This window comes from Colius striatus, chromosome 4 (assembly GCF_028858725.1).
Source record: "Colius striatus isolate bColStr4 chromosome 4, bColStr4.1.hap1, whole genome shotgun sequence".
In the NCBI taxonomy this organism is placed as follows: Eukaryota; Metazoa; Chordata; class Aves; order Coliiformes; family Coliidae; genus Colius; species Colius striatus.
Window position 1 is genome coordinate 1787994 of NC_084762.1, and position 18349 is coordinate 1806342.

General features: G+C 40.4%; 1 protein-coding gene across 10 annotated transcripts; it reads left to right on the forward strand.

Annotated features, from left to right (window-relative positions):
• The first annotated feature begins 98 nt into the window (after nt 1–98).
• Nucleotides 99–17919, forward strand: BRD9 (bromodomain containing 9). 10 transcript variants are annotated; one of them, XM_061995334.1, is made up of 18 exons: nt 99–203; nt 876–1096; nt 2593–2725; nt 4374–4434; nt 4912–5056; nt 5739–5849; nt 6637–6812; nt 8081–8209; nt 9035–9167; nt 10280–10355; nt 10790–10885; nt 11574–11706; nt 12480–12591; nt 13314–13352; nt 13802–13873; nt 14677–14779; nt 16027–16194; nt 16920–17919. In XM_061995334.1, exons 1-18 carry the CDS (start codon nt 131–133, stop codon nt 17018–17020), a joined length of 2082 nt encoding a protein of 693 aa, XP_061851318.1. In that variant the 5' UTR covers nt 99–130; the 3' UTR covers nt 17021–17919. The 10 variants fall into 10 exon arrangements, with proteins under 10 accessions (XP_061851318.1, XP_061851319.1, XP_061851321.1 ...); XM_061995335.1 differs by having other exon boundaries at nt 8120–8209; XM_061995337.1 differs by having other exon boundaries at nt 6697–6812.
• The last annotated feature ends 430 nt before the right edge of the window (nt 17920–18349 follow it).

Consider the following 18349-nt stretch of genomic DNA (forward strand, 5'->3'; position numbering starts at 1 on the left):
CCTTTTTGTAAAAGGCGGGCTGTGGAGGGCCGGGCCGCGCCGCCCCCTCACCCGGAACTTCCTGCCCCGGCGCGGCGGAAGCAGTCCCGGCGCCCCGGCGCTTCCGGCTGCGGGGGGCGGCGGCCGCGACATGGGCAAGAAGCACAAGAAGCACAAGGCGGAGAAGGCGGAATGGCGCTCGGCCTCTGCTGCCTCCTACGGCGGTACGGGGCGGGGAGACGCGCCCGCGGGCGCCTGAGGCCCCGCGGCCGGGCTGGTGCCGGGGAGCGGCGCGTTACGGGGCCTGGGAAGCGGCGGGAGGGGTGTTTGAGACCCAGCGGCCCTCGGCCATGGGTCCTGCAAGCGCCGGTGCTTGGTTCCGCCTTGCTCTGACGAGCAGGTTTTGAGGGAGAGCCGAGGAGGTAGTTGCTGAGCTCTGTGGAAAGTCGTGACGCAAAATGTGGGGAAGAATCGTCTCTTGGACAAGAGGAAGCGGCCTCCAGTTGCCCCACGGGAGGTTGAGGCTGGAGCTGAGGCAGAACTGTTTCCCTGAGAGGGGTGTCAGCCCTGTGCCAGGCTGCCCAGGGAGCTGGGGCAGTGCCCAGCCCTGGAGGGACCCCAGAGCCGTGGAGCTGAGGTGCTGAGAGCCGTGGGTGGCTGTGGCACTGTGAGGGGAGTGCTGGGACTCCAGGGATTTAGTCTTTTCCCACCAGAAAGATTCCGTGATTCTGTAATTTGTCAGTCATGGCTACTAACTCTCTCTCCACATGCTCTGTATGTGTTTTGAAAATGCAGCAAACTCTTGTAAACAGCATATCTAGAAAAAAAAAATCATGAATTGCTGTGTTCTACCACTTCCACCTACATTTATGCAACGTTTTACTTTTTTACTTCAGATTATGTGGATAAGCCCTTGGAAAAACCTTTGAAGCTGGTGCTGAAAGTTGGAGGAAGTGAAGTGACTGAGCTTTCCGGGTCAGGGCACGATTCTAGTTACTACGATGACAGGTCAGATCATGAGCGGGAGCGGCATAAAGAAAAGAAGAAGAAGAAGAAAAAAAAGTCTGAGAAGGAGAAAGAGAAGCACCTAGATGATGAGGAGAGAAGAAAGAGAAAGGTAGGCTGTGATGTTTTAGAATTCAGAGATAGCAGTCATCTTCATGCTTGGGTATCAGACCTAAAACCTGGCACAGGAAACGGGCTGGTTTGTTTGTTTTGAATCACTGTTGCAAGAACTTTATTGTTTGGAGACAGCACTTCACAAATGGCAAACACTCACTTGTTTACATTGGTATGTTTCCTCTGTTTTAAAGAGAGATCCCTGGGATGATTTTTAGAACAAAGTAAAAGCTTGATTCTTGTACCTGCCTGTTTTTCTTATCTATTTGCTGTATATAGGTATGAATGCTTCTGGGTTTAAGTTGGATGTTTTGTATTTCAGCCAGGTCAGAAATGTGTTTTGCTGCTCTTTGAGGAGGGTACTTTCAGCTTTTCAAATAAATCCAGGCTGTGTTTCTGTTCCTGAGATGTGCCAGGTTATTGAATGTTGAAGTGGATGTGTTTACTCACAGTAGCTGTCAGAAATCAGAGCTGTTGAGTGCTGTGCCACCAATTGGCTCTTGCTTAGAGTAACCTGTGTGCTGGGCTTTGTGCCTTTGTCAGTGCCCATGGTGTGGGCAGCTTGGTTGTCTGAATCTTTAGGAATTAGCTTGGAATCAGCAAGAAGGCTCAGGGGACAGTTACTTGGGCAATTTTCATTTTAATGATATTTCTTTGCTGACCTCTCTGCTTATTTTAATTCCCTTCTGCTGTGTAGTTGTACTCTTCTCATGTGATAGCTTTACTGCACTGCTTTATATCTGTGCATGGCTAACATCTGTCCTTTCAAATGCGTTTATTTGTTAGGCTTGGGTTACTTGGAAGTGACATATCTTGTAGGGGGATTCAGAAGCTCTTGAATACAAGGAAAGTAGGGGAAAGTGTTCTTCATACAAACACTTTAAAGCGTTTCAGTCAAGCGTGTGGCTGGGACTTGAAGTGAGCAAAAGAGATGTCTTTAATACAAGGTCTTGCAGCATCAAATCAAGTTATTAGTTTTGCCTTTGCTAGATTGAGGAGGGAGCTTCATTATTAGCTTCTTCTGCGTGCACTAACAGATAGGTAAGTAACAAAGCTGTAGTCTAAGTTATCACATAGTTGATTGCTTCCTGTTTAATGCATCAGGCAACAAAAATTAATTCATCAAAGCAGAGCTACAGACTGATCTTTAGTGAGTAGTAAGTTAGCTTCCTTTACTCTCTGGTGTAATTACTCTGCAATTTTGCATATAAACAGCTTCAGAGTTGAACATTCTTTTCAGTAAATGTACAGTAGCTAATGATAGAACAATTGAGTGTTAAATACAGAGAATCAAAAGGGGAACAGCATGGATTTTACTTGGAGAAAGTTGCAGAAGTGACAGTGAAAGCATGTGCACTGTGTTTCAACCCTGTTAGGGCTCAGCGCTAAGTTGAGTATTCCAAAGGAAAGGTCATGGTCTCTTACCTTTCAGTATGTGGGACTGCACATTCCAGTCTGTTCTTCTAACATCTGCCTTTCTTCCTGCCGTGCTAGGAAGAGAAGAAGAGGAAAAGGGAGAAAGAACAGTGTGACACCGAAGGAGAGACTGATGACTTTGATCCCGGGAAAAAAGTGGAGGTTGAACCTCCTCCAGATCGCCCTGTCAGAGCGTGCAGAACTCAGCCAGGTGAGCAGCGTGAAAATTGAAGCTGGGTGTTTTTAAAACAGGAATAGGATTTCCATGAAGTTTTGCTGAAATCCAGAGACTTTATTTTCTTCCAACATTCAGAACTTTCTGCTGTCTGAAAAAGCCATTATTCCTCCTGATGCCTGTGGGTTTTAGGATGTTTGTGTTCGTGTGACTGAACTTACCAAGGACATCTCTCTGTCCTTGTCCTGTCAGTTGGTAGAATGAAGCTAGTATGGAAGCGTTCCTTCTCTGTAGCATGTACATAGCAATGGTCAGAATGTCTGAAACGCTTTTGCTCAGTTGAAGGGGAAAAAAATGTTGTGAGGACATGAGTTCCGATCTTTCTTGGTAACTTCTGTGGAGTTTTAATTTTAGCGTGTCTGTTTGCATCAAAAGCATAGCAGTAAGTTGTGACAGGGTGTCTCCAAACACCACAATCCCATCCCCACACTAGTTTTCATTTACCAGTCTTCAGTATTTTGACTGGAGATGAGAACTAACCTGTTGTCTGTGGTAATTTCTGCACGTTTAATCCCATCAGCTTTTGCCATGTGTTCTCTACCTGTAGCCATTGCCTAACAGGTAAAACTCACATTATCCAGTAGAAACATCTACTTGCAAGAATTTTCGAATGCATCATGATCACAGGACACATGTTGCTTGGAAATGAGACTTGGGAGCAAAAAATTGAGTCTTTAGATATATTTTGAGTCTTGTCTTTGAAACGCTGCCCATTGACTGGCCAAGTAATTTAATGAGGAATTTTCTAATTAGGGCTAAATGTTAAATTGGGGAACAGTGTCCATCAACTGTCAAGGTGACCTAATAGGGGTAACTGAAGTTTTCCAGTCAAAGGTTTTATGTCTCTGAGTAGTCTAGAGCCTTGAAAAAATGACAAGCTAAGAACTGATACCTATGTTGGTATGTCTTCTACTTTCATCTGCTTGGAAAATGTCATTTGCAAGCACATAAATTGTCCTACTTGTTCTGGTTAAGGAGGGAAGTGTCTCTCCATTATGGTGGTGAAGAGCTGGAGTTTTCATTGTAGACTTCAGTATGCTGCTGCTTTAGTTTTTTAAAGTTCCCGTTTAAGCCAGCCTCTCCCAAGTCTGTGCATGGAGCAGGTGGTGAACGCGTAGTGTTTGTTTAATGTGTACAGGAAGTGAAATCATAATCATCTCTCTTGCCAGCAAACCTGCATCTATTTGTCACCCTTCTTTTTGGTCAAAAAGAAGTTAATTGCGTGGGTTAATAATCCATTACAATAGCACACGTAATGTGCTGTAAGACTCTGGATTTCCCAGGGGCAGGATTTGAGCAACCAGGTTTTACTTTTCCTGTGAAAATGTGGGACATCTTACATTTGCCTTATTAATACATTTTCTTCCAACTGCTAGGCTTAGCATTACATCTGATTTGATGTACACTAGTGTTTAATGTCATTTCAACTCAGTAAGCAGTAATGGAGAAGAAAGAGTTACTGTGTGCTTAGAAATCTGATGTGCTGCTGCTTTGAAATCCATGTCTCATTGACCTTCCCATCAGTCCAAGCTGTGCTTGTCATGAAGATTTAGATCTTTAAATAAATGAACATACCTACATTCTGTTTCATTGCACTTACCTGTGTTTATATCTCAAACCACAGCTGAAAATGAGAGCACGCCAATCCAGCAGTTACTCGAACACTTCCTTCGACAGCTTCAAAGGTATGAAGTTGCTTTCCAACTTCTCCCGTTTGACAGTGGTGCCTAAAGGGTGGCTGTAATGTGTGCAGGAGCCTGGGGGGTTGTCAGGATTAGTGAAGGAATATTATTTCCCGCTGTGCAATTCTAGCTTTTGGCAGGGAAGAGTTTTGGGGAGAAAAGAGGTTGCCATTATAAATTTGTTAAGCATCGATGACTTCAGGAGTTCAGAAAACCAGTTATGGAATTAATAATTGAAAAGATTGAACTGTTGTTATGAAACTTTTTTAGTTCTTCATCCTCTGTCAGACCCCAAATCAAGTTTATACCTGCTTCCTTGATAATCCCCTTAATTTGCAGCGCCTTTCAACTTTGTTGTTTTATGAGATTACTTTTAGTGGTTTTTCCTCTTTAAGTAGAACAGTTTTCTTTGTACTGTTAGTAGTATAAAGCTAATGCTCATTTGCTTTGCTGATATAACTCTATTGTTTTCATTTTCAGGAAAGATCCTCATGGGTTTTTTGCTTTTCCAGTCACGGATGCCATCGCTCCTGGGTATTCTATGATAATAAAGCACCCCATGGATTTTGGTACTATGAAGGAAAAAATTGCAGCAAACGAATACAAATCAGTCACAGAATTCAAGGTGAAGTGACAGACATGTGGTGGGTTTAGTCCTCTTCTAGTGGTTCTGTTGGCAGTGGAGTGCATCACACCTTTGTGTTGGGAGCTTGCATGAGTAAAAGTGGCTTAGTTTTGTATGCCCAATAAGCCTTCACAGGAGAAGACAAAAGTCAGGCTTGTTTGTTCTTCTGTTGCATGTGATGAGCATTGAGAAAGCTGTTTTGTATGCTTTGCATTTTTGGTATCTTTTTGGGGGGCTGTTTTTGTGCAAGTGACGGAAGAAGTGGTCAAATTACTGGAACTGAAATTCCATGTAAAACACTTTGTATCTTCCTGATGTCATTGTGTTTTTCAAGTCTATTCTGACTTTGGAAAAAACACCAAAAGTACTTAATTTGTGGCCTTGATCCTTCTGTAAATTTCTCTGCTACTTCTTTTTGGTCCATTTGCATAAGGAGGAAATACTGCATTCAATAAAAGGTTCTGTAGCCAAAAAGCCAATTTCAGACAAAACAGCATCATGAAGGATCAGAAAAAGGTTCAAACCTTTGTAATTCTGTGCTGCCTTGTAGTTTGTATTTACTCCGTGAGCTGGCTGCTAAAATGTGTGTTCTTCACAGAGCTGCTGTGATAGAATGTTTTCTTCCAATCTTTTGACACAGGAGTTTGAGATTGTAACAGTTCTCTTCTTTTGTGTTTTACAGGCAGATTTTAAACTGATGTGTGATAATGCAATGACTTATAACAGACCAGATACTGTTTACTACAAGTTAGCCAAGAAGATACTGCACACAGGCTTTAAGATGATGAGCAAAGTAAGAGACCTATTAAAAACAAAATGCAGAAACTCCCTGGGGTTCTTTTTTGGTCATATTTTAAAGGGAGAACATGAATAGTTAATTAAATTGATACAGAGTAATTAATAAGGATGTTTTAATGTTACTGTGATCAATTGCAGCAGTGCCCATTAGTGCTGCTACATTTAAGGGCTTGATAGCAATCTTGTAACCACACTCTTTATTTCTCAACCTGGTCTGCACCACTGAAGTCTGTAGGAGCTTCTTCCACTGGCCACTGGTGGAAGCAATTAAGATCCACCTGTATAAAACCCAACTGTGAAACATTGCTGCTGGTTGAAACTTTGAAAACAGGATCTCACTTAAGTTTTGTTTCTGCATAAACAGGAGAGCTTTTCCTTTTTGAAGGTGGTGGGTGTAGGGGAGGTTTCAGGGGGTTCAGAGACGTGAGTGTGCAAACACACTTGTTACTCAGAGCCGGTTGTTGGCTTGTGGAGTGACTTTGGTGAGCTGCTCTGTGTGTGTGTGTGTGAATGTGTTGTGCTTATGGTAAGTTGTTTTTGTATAAAACAAGCCGTTGTGTTTGCATATGCAGTTTTGTGTTCTGTTTGTTTCTCTCTTGATAGTTGGGCTGCAGCAATTCTGATGCCATGCTACCATGACCAAATCATGTTGCATCGCCATTGGAAACGAGGCCTTCAGAACAAAATAAGGCCATGGCCATTCCCATCCCATCCCATTATCATAGCATCTTGGCTATGAGGGAAAGGTTAAGTCCCTGCCGCTCTGTCCTTTCTGATTCTAGGAACGGCTGTTAGCTTTGAAGCGCAGCATGTCGTTTATGCAGGACATGGATTTTTCTCAGCAGGCAGCTCTTTTGGGTGATGAAGACACAGCAGTTGAGGAACCTGTCCCTGAAGTTGTTCCCGTACAAGCAGAGACTACCAAGAAATCCAAAAAGCAAAATAAAGAAGTTATTAGGTAAAGGTTTTTGTGGGCGTGCTTACTGGCTTGGTGTAGCTTGTGTAATGTTAGACAGCAGCAAAGAGTCGAGGGGAGCAAAACCCCCTCTTCTCAGCCTTTCTCCTGTAGGGTAAATGGGTAACTTTATTTATTTGTTTATAGAAACTAGTTTAATGACTCGGTGATTCCCAACTCGATACAACAATTCTGTGAATAGTGCTATATTCTTATGCCCTTACTATTAATGTCTAGGTAGATATTTTTATCCCTCTTTATATTTCTGTTATTAAATGATGAGTACTTTCTTCTCATAATAGTTTGAAATACTCTTTCATTTTTCACATGTCCACAAAAGCTTTTTTGTATTTTGTCCTTTTATTTTGTTCCTAAAGTGATTAACTATATCAAAAGCTAACCAGGGTCTTTCTGGGAGGGCAAAGTGTGGCCCCAGATCAATAAGTGATTTTTGTTTAACTTTAGTCTTACCTAGCAGGATATAGAAGCACAGGACATTGTTTCTGGAGCAGATGGTAAACATCCTCCCAATCAAATCTTAATAAGCTTCTTTGTAAAATGCATTGCTAGTGCAATAGCTGTCTTCCAGCTATTATGCACCCCTTTTTCACAAAGTCACGTTTGTATAGCTAAATTGTGGTTCTAGTCAAAGTAAAGGGGTTTTATGTTGTATTTTACAAGGAGATTTTAGCAGAAACTGTGATTTACAAGCAAACTATGTTGTTCAGTGTTCTTAACGTAGACATCCTAGGAGAGATGTTGCATATGGATTGTAGAGCTGGAAATCCAACTGGAATGTCATGAAAATAAAACTGTCACTGGCCTTTTAAACACTGTTATTTTGGCATCAACAGTATAGATTCTATTCTTTTTGGTGTAGGGTAAGAGCTGTGGGGGGAGTAATATACCTAATAGCAGAATTTTTTGCCTTGGTATTTCACAGTTAAAACCAGAGAGGCCTGAAGCCAGTGTTTGCAGCGTTAAAGCAGTTTAAGCCTCCATACTGTAGTTTAACAAGGGGGTTGGTCCCTTGGATATCCCAATGCCTGAGTAGTTTTGGAACAATTTTTGTGTGGGATTTTGCAACCTTCTGAACGTTCTCTCAGATTTCTTGTCCATGAAGTATTCTATGGAGTGGGATAGAAAGTGCCAGTTGTTGAGGAGTTTCCTGTTGTGTACACCCTTTCTTAAGCTTTCAATGAAACAAAAGTCTTGTAACGCATTTGTCTCATAACAGTGTGATCCTGTGATCTTTTTATTGTCTTTAATAGCAAAACTTTCTTGTGTATCGGATCTGAATCTCTATACAGAGAGAAATTCTTAGCTAAGCAAATGGAAGAAGATACCCCAGGAGAGAGAAATGGATTTGGTGTGAGGAGATGCTCTACCCAGTACCTAAGGTGTTTGGCCCTAGTGTCTAATGTCCATATAATGCCCTGAAAGATTTTGATGTACAAAGTTTATTTTGAATACATACTGTAATGAAGACTGCCATATCCTACTGATACCTTCACTACCTTTCTCTGCTTTTGTGGGATAGCTAAGATATGTCCTGTTCCATCTTAGGTATGCTTTTGTGTTATTTGTTTTTTCTCCTTGTTTCAGTGCTTTAATGAAAAGGGTTCTACTGAAAGATCAATGCTAAACTCCCTCGTTTCAATAAGAAGGAGTGGTGTGAATGATACTGATGAGGGGTGCTAATTGCCATATAAACAGGAATTAAAGGACTCCTTAGACTTGGGAGCTGTGTCCTGCTTTGACAAGCCAACTAAACGACACAGTCCTTATAAGTGCAGCCTGACGTTTCGTTTTGACTTTTTAATCTCAGATTAGAGTTGCAGAGTCTCCATTCCCTCATGGTGTAATTTCTTTTCTGCATCTTTCTGTGTGGAAGTCTGTGAAAGTAGCGTAGTGGTGCATGTGGGCGGCTAAGGACACACACAGCATTCACCTTGTATTGACGCAGTCTCTGTTTTGTAATACTTCCTTTATTTTCCTCAAGGTACAGAAACAATTAAATGTTTGAAGTTCAGTAGTTTGGTAGCTCTCAGCTTCTGCTGCAAAACGTCAGTCTCGTAACACCATTAGCATTCCACTGAAATGCTGAAGTAGACTGACACTGGGAGAGGAGTGGGACTGTGTTTTATTTAGCAAGCCCAGAATTCAGCCCTTTTGGTTTTGTTTTAGCCTTTAATTTCTACAGCTGCTCCTCTTCTCTTTCTTAGTTGCATGTTTGAACCGGAGGGAAATGCCTGCAGCCTGACAGATAGCACTGCTGAAGAACATGTCCTGGCTCTAGTGGAACATGCAGCAGATGAAGCTCGGGACAGGATCAATCGATATCTCCCCAACAGCAAGGTCTGCTGCACCACAGAGTTCATGAGTCCATTTTGTGCCTAACTGTTGAATGCTTTTTTTCATCAAAAGTGGCGGGCTTTGGGTTAGTTTTTCTGAGGCTGTAACATGTAGGCTGGATCCCCTGTGTGGAATATCAGTATGACTACTGTCTATCATTCGATTCCCAATGAAACCCGCTGTAGAGTGTCCTAAATGGATCTCAAGGTGTGCTGCATGTTGAACATCTTTAGAACTTCCCTTGCAGAAGGCAGTTGTTTGCAGTTGCTCAGTCTTGAATTGGGTTCCTTAATTGCAACCCTTGTCATTGAATGTGATTTTAAAATAGCATCACACTATCCTTACTGTTGCAGCCTTAGAAAAAGCCAACTTTGGCACAGGTTGAAGAGTTATTAGAAGTTCCCCCTCCAACCTAAGGAATTCAGGAACTTCTAATCTCTAAATTACTGGTCAGTGAGAGGTTTAGAACTTCTTGTAGTTTTGTAGTTACAAGTAGCAGCTGTCAGCTACAGCACATCCTTTGTTTTGAGTACCAAATACAAGCATCCTTTAGTAGCTAGGAGAAGATAGTAGTTTGTCCACCTTGGAATGTTGGACAGTGCTAACCACAGGTTTGGTCATCCTGAAAGTGATTCTGATACTGCTGCGTGGGTTTGGGTTTTGTGCTGTTCCAAGAGTTTGAAGGAAAAGATCAAAGATGAGATGGGAAAACAAGCAGTTCAGTCTAGATTTGCTAATACACAGTGAGACAGATTGTGGGTTGGAGCTACAGTTCTACTGCTAGAAAGAAACTTTGTTGTAGGCTTGGCAGTAAGAAAGCCTGACTCTCTGGTAATTACAGTGGAATTAGTTTTGTCTTTAAATCTGATTTAGGAAGATGAATAAGGAATTGTCTGTATGTCTTTACTCCTAAGTCTTCTGTTTGGAAGCAATTGCTAGGTGTTTTAAATAGTGTGACCCCCAAATTCTCTGTATTAAATAGAAAATACCAGAATGCAGGATCTGAATGCAGCTAAAAATGTTTTCTGTAGTTTTCTGTGTAAGTAAGCAAGTCCTTCTTCAAGTTTGGACTGTTTTGAATGATTGCTTCTGTATCTGTGTGGTTCTATTTACAGATTGGTTATCTGAAAAAAAATGGAGATGGGACTTTATTGTTTAGTGTAGTAAATTCATCTGATCCTGAAGCAGAAGGTAAATGCCATAATCTTGCAAGCAAACATTGCCAGTATTGAATGTTTTAGCAAATTTTACTACAACTTCATAGAGAACTTGCTTTTGCTTCAAGTGCCCTGTAGTGTTACAGTCTAATAGACAAACAGTGAATGAAAGTGCTGTCATCCTGTGTAAGTGTGCAAGGCAAATACAGAATGATCTCCCACCTTCTATTTAATATCCCAGTGTAAACTATTAGCTACACTTCAGCTTGAAGTTAACTAGCTTTTTGTTATTTACAGCATGTATTTGAAATTTAAATGGAGCCCCTGAATGATACTATTTACCCCTAATAGAAATGTACAGATGAGAAGACATTTAGCCTTTATGGTAAAGGCTAAGATAAGTAACCTAAAGAAATTTTAAACATGAAATGCTTTTCTAAAAATTATCTTTTTAAATCAAATTCTTAGAGGAAGAGACTCACCCAGTGGATCTGAGCTCACTGTCAAGCAAACTATTACCTGGTTTTACTACACTGGGCTTTAAAGATGAACGGAGAAATAAAGGTAAATGCCAAAGAGCGTGTTCTAACTTTGCCTTCACTAAGGGTTTGAGCAGTTTTTTGATAGGAAATAATTTCAGATTATACTTGTCTCCAAATGAAAGTTCACTTGCTTATTTGTATCGTACGTAATTATTCCATTGACAGCAGAATTCACTTTGAAGTTGACCTTTTTGCTTATTAAACATAAATAGTTTATGGATTAATGCTTTGCCTTAGTGTTGTAGCCACAGGAGAAGCTTTTCAATAAGGGTACTCCATTACCTCTGGGGGAATTAATTTTTCTCAAGAAACTGTGCTAAGAATTGGGAAACAGACCTTTGGTCAGCTTCTCATCTGCTCTCCAAAATCTGACTTGCAAGCAACAGTGAAGTAGACACACAAAACTAATATAAAAAAGGGCTGGGGGTGAATGTATTTCTGTGGGACTGGGGTGGTGAACTTTCTTCTTTATTTTCCACTAGTAGAAGTATGTTTATTTATGTGGTTAAAATAATTGTGCTGATTCTGAAGCCTGGAAGCATCCTTGAGATACTGCTCTTTCTTTGTTTCCATTGGAGTAGAAAAACCCCACTGCACTTTCTGTGTCCGTTTCAAACAAAACTGTTTGTTTTCCTTCCCCTCCCTGCTCTCCCAAGTGGTCTTTTACGCTTGTGTTTATCATTTGTCATCTCTTTCTTCTACTCCTCTAGTAACCTTTCTCACGAGTGCTAACACGGCACCTTCCATGCAGAACAACTCTATATTCCATGACTTGAAATCAGATGAAATGGAGCTTCTGTACTCAGCATACGGTGATGAAACTGGGATACAGTGTGCCTTAAGGTAAGTGCTTAAGGAGGCTGAGCTTCTCACAGCAATTTTAGGAACAGCAATTTATGCTAAACTTCAACTAGGAACCTCCAAATCCTAATGCTCTTGTCTAAAACTTATCTTAAAGAATTAACTCGCTACAAAACGTGAAGACAACTTTTATCCTGTTTGGTGGTTTTGGGGGTTGAGTTGGTTTGATTTTCTATGGGTTTGTTCTTCCCATTGACACTTAAGTTACCCTGTTTTGTTGGAACACTGCTATGGATCTTGTTATCAGGGTCTTTGACCACAGGATATTGTAAGTTGCTAAAGACGTAGCACTTTGCTTCAAACCCAGCAGTAAGTAAAGCAAGTAATGGATTTCAGTGACCTGAAAGTGGTCATATTTGTCAAGGAGTTTCAAAACAGTTCAAGCTACTAGAAAAGAAAAATGCCACTGTTTATTAAATTGTCAGTCTTGGAGGAAAAGAATCAATCACAAACTTTGCTCCTTTCTCTGTGATTTTTTTTTTTATTTTAAACCCACTGCAAATGATAGGCCAAGTGAAAAGTTGCTGGTAGTTGTGAAAAACAAGTTTGCACAGACACTTATTTCTATTTTAAAAGAAGAGAAGAAAAACCAACATATCTTGAAGGCCTTAATTGCTTTTCTGAAGAAGCATAAAAGAGTAGAACAAGTAATATGTAGATGTGATGCAGAGCTGTTGGGGAAAAATGCATTGTAACGTGAAATATTTCTTCCAAAAGTGAACACTTGCTGTAATGCTTTTTTCCATTCTTCCTAGCTTACAGGAATTTGTGAAGGATGCTGGAAGTTACAGCAAGAAGATGGTAGATGATCTTCTGGACCAGATCACTAGTGGAGATCATTCCAAAACCATTTATCAGCTAAAGCAGGTGTGTTATTGATGCACAGAAATGTCTCATCAAAACAAGAGTTGTGTGAGGTGCTTCGTTATCCACTGTCCGTTTAAGCAGTGCAGGCTTGGTTGTTCAAGCAACCATGTATGATTCAACATCAAAGAGAGAGAGGCAGAGGGAAGGATGGAGGATATTCAGGCTTCCTGATGTGGTAGAAACGAGATTATGCTAAATCTCTGCAGACTTACAAATAGAAACGTGATGGTGGTGTCTGGGGAAAATAACTCAGTTTCTGGGTACCTTTCAAATGGTCAGTGGCTATTTAAGCTTAGACATGCTGTTCGGTTTTGACTCCTGTGGAAATGTGCAGGTTTTGCGCAAGTAAATGTGTCTCAGTGATGATGTACCATGTGTTTTATGTGTGAGTATTCTGTGCTGCTGTGTCTGAGTAAGAATGAATATCTCTGAAAATGCAGCCTTAAATGATATGGAATCAGAAGTTACTGAAGTAATGACTGAGATACTGCACTTGAGTGTAAGAAATGGTGTAAAGGGACTCAGAGGTTACTTAAAATGCATAATACTAAGATATTACAAAACCATCACCATGACATCATTAGTTGCATTACAGACATGTGAAATTTATCTGTCTGTAGCCTCATCTTGTGTGTGAAGTTTGAATAGACTCCAAGTCATACTTGAGAGAGGTCTTTCTCTTACACTGAATTAAAGTAATTGTTAGTATTCTGTCTTCCCAGAGGAGAAACATCCCAGTAAAACCACTGGATGAAGTTAAAGTAAGTTATGCTGATACTCAGTTTGGTTTTTCTTTTGCTGGAAAAAGTGTCTTGGTCTTTAAAGTAGAGAAATTTATGTTCTCTGGGCTTGCAACAGTCAGATTCCTGATTTAATGTGCATCTATTCTGTATAGTAATACAGGAAACCTACATAAGGTGGAGTATATGATTAAGAAGAAACTGTTAAGTTAGTCCTGAAGAGTATCTTGTAAGTGGCTGTCGTGGTTAGTTCTGAATTGCTTACACGAATGTGTGTGTGGTCATCCATTAGAGAAGAGCCGGTCTTTAGTTTTTTTATGAAAGGATCTCTACAAACACCACAAAACATGAAAGTGTTCTGTGGTGGCCTAGGATCTGGTCGTGGGAAATAGTAAATTGCAAAGACTAAGAGTGTTCTTAGGAAACAGGCTGTGAAATGCTAAAATCTAAGGTAAGATTTGGTTCTTTAGGTCCTGCCAGTTCTCATCAAAGAAGAACACAAGCTGCGTAATACCTGTCCAGATTCTTCCAAACAGATCATGGTAAAATGTTTCTTGTGCTTTAAAAAAAGGGAGAATTGAGGCATTTGTTTTGTTTCAGTGCAAGGATATGCATGCTCTGAGGTAGAAGATTAAAATAACAGTATCTAGAGTAAGTTTTCAGTACTTAAAACAGATTTTCTGACAGTCTATTCTAGTTAGTGGCTTTGTTTGTCCTCTTGTTCTGTATTCTTTTTCTGTATGTCTTATTCCTTCTGCTGGAATAGACAACCTCAGAGAATTCTTGAAGCTTAATGACTCTTGCTAATTGCTATTGCATAGCAGTATTGGAACAGGTATGGAAAAAAGGAAGTTGTTGTAGTGCAGGCTGTATTTCATTATCCAAAGGTATAGAAAACTGCTTGAGAGACCAGCTCCAGCTGATACTGTGTATAAGCAGACCCACCTTACTGCTTTGATTAGTCACATCCTAAAAATGTCAGTACATCCAGTGTTGCATTGGAAAGGTGAAGGAAAAAGAGATCCAGGAATGCTTCATAATGGGGAATGCTGATAATACTTCCCATTCTGCCATGGGGCAAGGATGAGTTGAGCACATGCTTGAGTCCTGGAGGATGTGGTAATGTGGGTTTCAGATCCCTTGTTATTCACGTGACAAGTCTGTCCTGGAACCATATTTCAGCTGCCAGTGAGTTGCAGGTTGACCAAGGTGGTTATGGAGCCTCTAGTTTTGAGTGCTGTGGTGCACACTTTTGAGAGCATGGATTCATTTATTTACCTTAAACATTACAGAGTTACTGTGGCAGCTTGTCACTGTTGCTGCTCTCTTTCTTGTGTGTTAACAGGTTGCAGAGTCTGCTGGAGACAGCAACACTTCTGATTTGGACTTTCTCTCTATGAAGCCCTATTCAGATGTATCTCTTGATATTTCTATGTTAAGTTCATTGGGTAAGTAATTAAATGTGCAAGCTGTCAGTTATGGATGTAACTGTATCATTTAGGCAAAACGACAGCTGGATTTGCAGAAGAAACAAATGAGTTCCAAAGGTGATGATAACCCCACATTTGATGTAGGTAGAAGTCTAGGGCTAGTGCAGGAGAAATGAAACTTTGGTCTGTTTTCCTTTGAGACATCCAAAAAACCCAAATACTGCTCATGGCTTAAGGTGCTTCTGATTCAGAATGTGGAAAATGCCAAACTGTTGTAAAACATAACCATAGCAATTGAAAGCTTGAAGAAAAGAAAGGTTTCTACTCATGTCTCCCATAGATGCAGTGTTCTTTGAAGAGCAATTGTAAGCTCTGGTTGTGCTGTTGCACACTGATTTTATTGCAGTTCAGTAAAAAGTAAATGTCTGTTCTCTAATGTTTAGACATATTGTTCTTAACTGTGAATTCCTTCCTCCACTGAAAACTGCTTGTATTTTTCTTCTTTGATCTTTCTATAAGTAACCATACTTTGCTGAGCTTCCAGGGAGAGTTTATGGCATTATTTCTTATCATTCTTGTAAAGTTAGTGAAGACAGCACAAAGAGAAAAGAAAGAGTTTCTTTTCCTGTTTACAGTTGAGGAAATAAGACCTCAGATGAAAGTGTGATGGTGGATACCTCTAGTCCTTTCCAGCTTCACAATTTGCTTTGGCTTACTATGAAATCAGTGTGGCTGGAGAACATACTGTTCTTAAAGCCTTCTGTGACAGGGATTTCTTCACCTTCATATATTTCATGCTATTTTAGCTGTATTTTAAGTTAGATATTTAAATAATCTTTCTGCTGGCTTCCTCGCCTTTGCTGCAGACTAAATGCATTATTTCATGTCTGGGTTTTAATAGATCAAGATGACAAACAAAGCTGTTAACAGCTGTTTAAATACTGGGTGTCAGTTCCATTTCAGCCATTTCCCATGGCACTGTCCTTCATCTCGCAGTGTTGCATTTCAACGTGCATCTCTTGGGACTGAAAACACATCTGCAGCTGTTACCTTGTAGAAGTGCATGTGAGGTTGAGATCTTCTGCAGAGGGCTTGGACTAGATGATCTCTAAAGGTCCCTTCCAACCCTACCATTCTCTGATTCTGTGTGATGGAGAACACCTGTGATAATTCATTTTAGGGATGTTTTTATAGTCATCTGATAAATCATGAGTCAGTCTCTGTGTGCTAATTATGGTTTTTGGTTGGTAACTGTTGGCCCTTAGGGAAAGTGAAGAAGGAGCTTGATCATGATGATAACCATTTACATCTGGATGAGACAACAAAGCTGCTGCAGGACCTTCATGAAGCTCAAGCTGACAGAGTAGGATCCCGGCCATCATCCAACTTGAGTTCTCTCTCCAATACCTCTGAAAGAGACCAGCATCACCTTGGTAAGGTTACCTGTGTCACAGAGCTTCTGCCCTATGTGCAACTGCTTAAAACATCTGTTTTAGTTGGTATAGATCTCTGTGTGAAATGACTGATGTAACAGTGTACTGAGTACAGGGTGATGTTTTCCCTTGTAAACGTGCATGGTGACTGCTGCCACGAAGCTGTCCTTTTGACTCCTGGAATTAAGGACACTAGTCAGTTTTTAGGTCAGGAATGATCAAAGTCTTTGTGAGGTAAATTGATACTGACTGGCAAATCCCTACCTGCAATTGCATTGCATACACTTAGAAATACCACAGAGTAGAGAGTGTTTATTGTACTTTGGCCCAGTGGTATGCAGCAAGTGATGAGGAGGTGGGGTCCCACAACACCCTTCCATTGTAGACTCTGAAGTTCAGTGGTAAGACAGGATGGTAACATACCGCTTAACCATTTGGTGCTGCTTGGAAGAGGGTAGGAGGTGTTGGTTGGATGATACTCACTTATCTTTTGTATAGTTCTTCAATTCAGAGGAATGGACTAATAACTGCTTTTTGAAAAAGAATCTACATTACTGGAGAATCTTGTAACTTCTTTTTCAAAGTCTCCTGTTTCAATGTCAATTAAAGTGTCTGCCTGGCTTTAGAAGTCTGAAAGGACCGTGAGAAATAACCGTGCTGTTTATATCTCTCCATTTTTCTGTGTTTTTAAAGGGTTTGGTATTTTTCTTTCCCATATTCTACAGGAAGCCCTTCTCACCTGAGTGTTGGAGAGCAGCAAGACATGGTTCACGATCCCTATGAATTTCTTCAGTCTCCGGAAACCTCGAATGCCACTACTAACTAATCTGACATGTATTATGTATATATTTTGTACTTTAATTGTATTATGTTTTATAAAGTTTTTGTCCATGGCAGAAACCTCCATTTTTATCCTCTTTTCTATGAGGATTCCTGTATAATATTCTCATACATGCTGGATTTTAAAAAAGAAGAGATGTGTACTTAGTACCTGATGTTGTAAGCAGTGTACCAAAACTCACTTTGATCTGTTTGTTGAGGGAGGTCATTGTCTACTGCTGTGTGAGTCTGGACTGAAAAACAACAAATAATGTCTTTAAAAAGATTTTCCTTTTATACAAAATAAGAAGTGATAATTTTCCCAGTGTCATGGCTGCAGCCATGGCATGTTTCTAGTAGAATTGTCTGCCAGTTCTGTTCAGGTCTTAACTTGAACATCTTCAAGGAGGAATATTGTATTTCAGCAGTGACAGAACTGCATCAATTGTGATCATGATTGTTTCCCATCTCCTGACCTTGACAGAAGTTGCTTCTATTTTCCCCTATTTTAAAATCTTTTGAATTTGAGAGAAGCAATACTTGGTAGTTGCATTAAAATGCTCAGTGTGAGAATCCCACCGTGGATCAAAGAAAGATGAATGTGTTTGTGATCCCTTGAATCTTGAAACAAAAAAATACAAGTGGTATATTTTTTAATGTGATGTGTACATTTACTTGGATGGAAAAAGAAAAGTGTGCTTTTCAGCAATTAAAAAAAAAAAAACCCCTTTTATAATAGAGTACTGAGGTACCTGTGGGATTTTGTACCATTGATATGTGCTAGCTGGACAACTTATCAAATTTACAATAATTTGTAAATATTAATAAAAGCACAAACCCATTTCTGGTGTTGGCAAATATCTTGCCAGAAGGGGATTTGCTTCTTTATCTCTGGCTGAAACAGTAGGATTTTGTGTCTGAATTTTTGTGCTGCTTTGAAAGGTAAATATCCTTGTACCACATGTAGCTGTAAACTAAGTTAACTGAATTTTTAGGAGCCAACAAGGATGTCTGTCAGCTAACTGATATCCAAGGTGTGATAGAGTCTAAATGGCAAGACTTGTTCACTCTGGATTGTTCCCTCTTCTTCTTCCCACCCTACCTGTGAGGTATAAGTGTTCTCTGTTGGGCTGTTAGATGTCATTTGATGTTTAGTCAGGTATGAAACTGGCAGCTGCCTTTTCCCCTCTCTACTCTAGTTGCCTACTCTTCCTGTTAGCTCAGGTCATTTGTGGGACTTGCACCTGAACTGGATCAAACATTCTTCTGTACTTCTGCCCTCTCGGTTGGTTTTGCAAAACGATTAAGGGAGCAGTGGCCCACCTGAAGGCTGGAA

Excerpts from the sequence above, each read along its gene's own strand:
- BRD9 (XM_061995334.1), top strand. The coding sequence starts at position 131 with ATGGGCAAGAAGCACAAGAAGCACAAGGCGGAGAAGGCGGAATGGCGC. Across the intron at positions 10,356-10,789 it reads ATCTGATCCTGAAGCAGAAG|AGGAAGAGACTCACCCAGTG; the intron begins GTAAATGCCATA and ends TCAAATTCTTAG. Across the intron at positions 11,707-12,479 it reads GGGATACAGTGTGCCTTAAG|CTTACAGGAATTTGTGAAGG; the intron begins GTAAGTGCTTAA and ends CATTCTTCCTAG.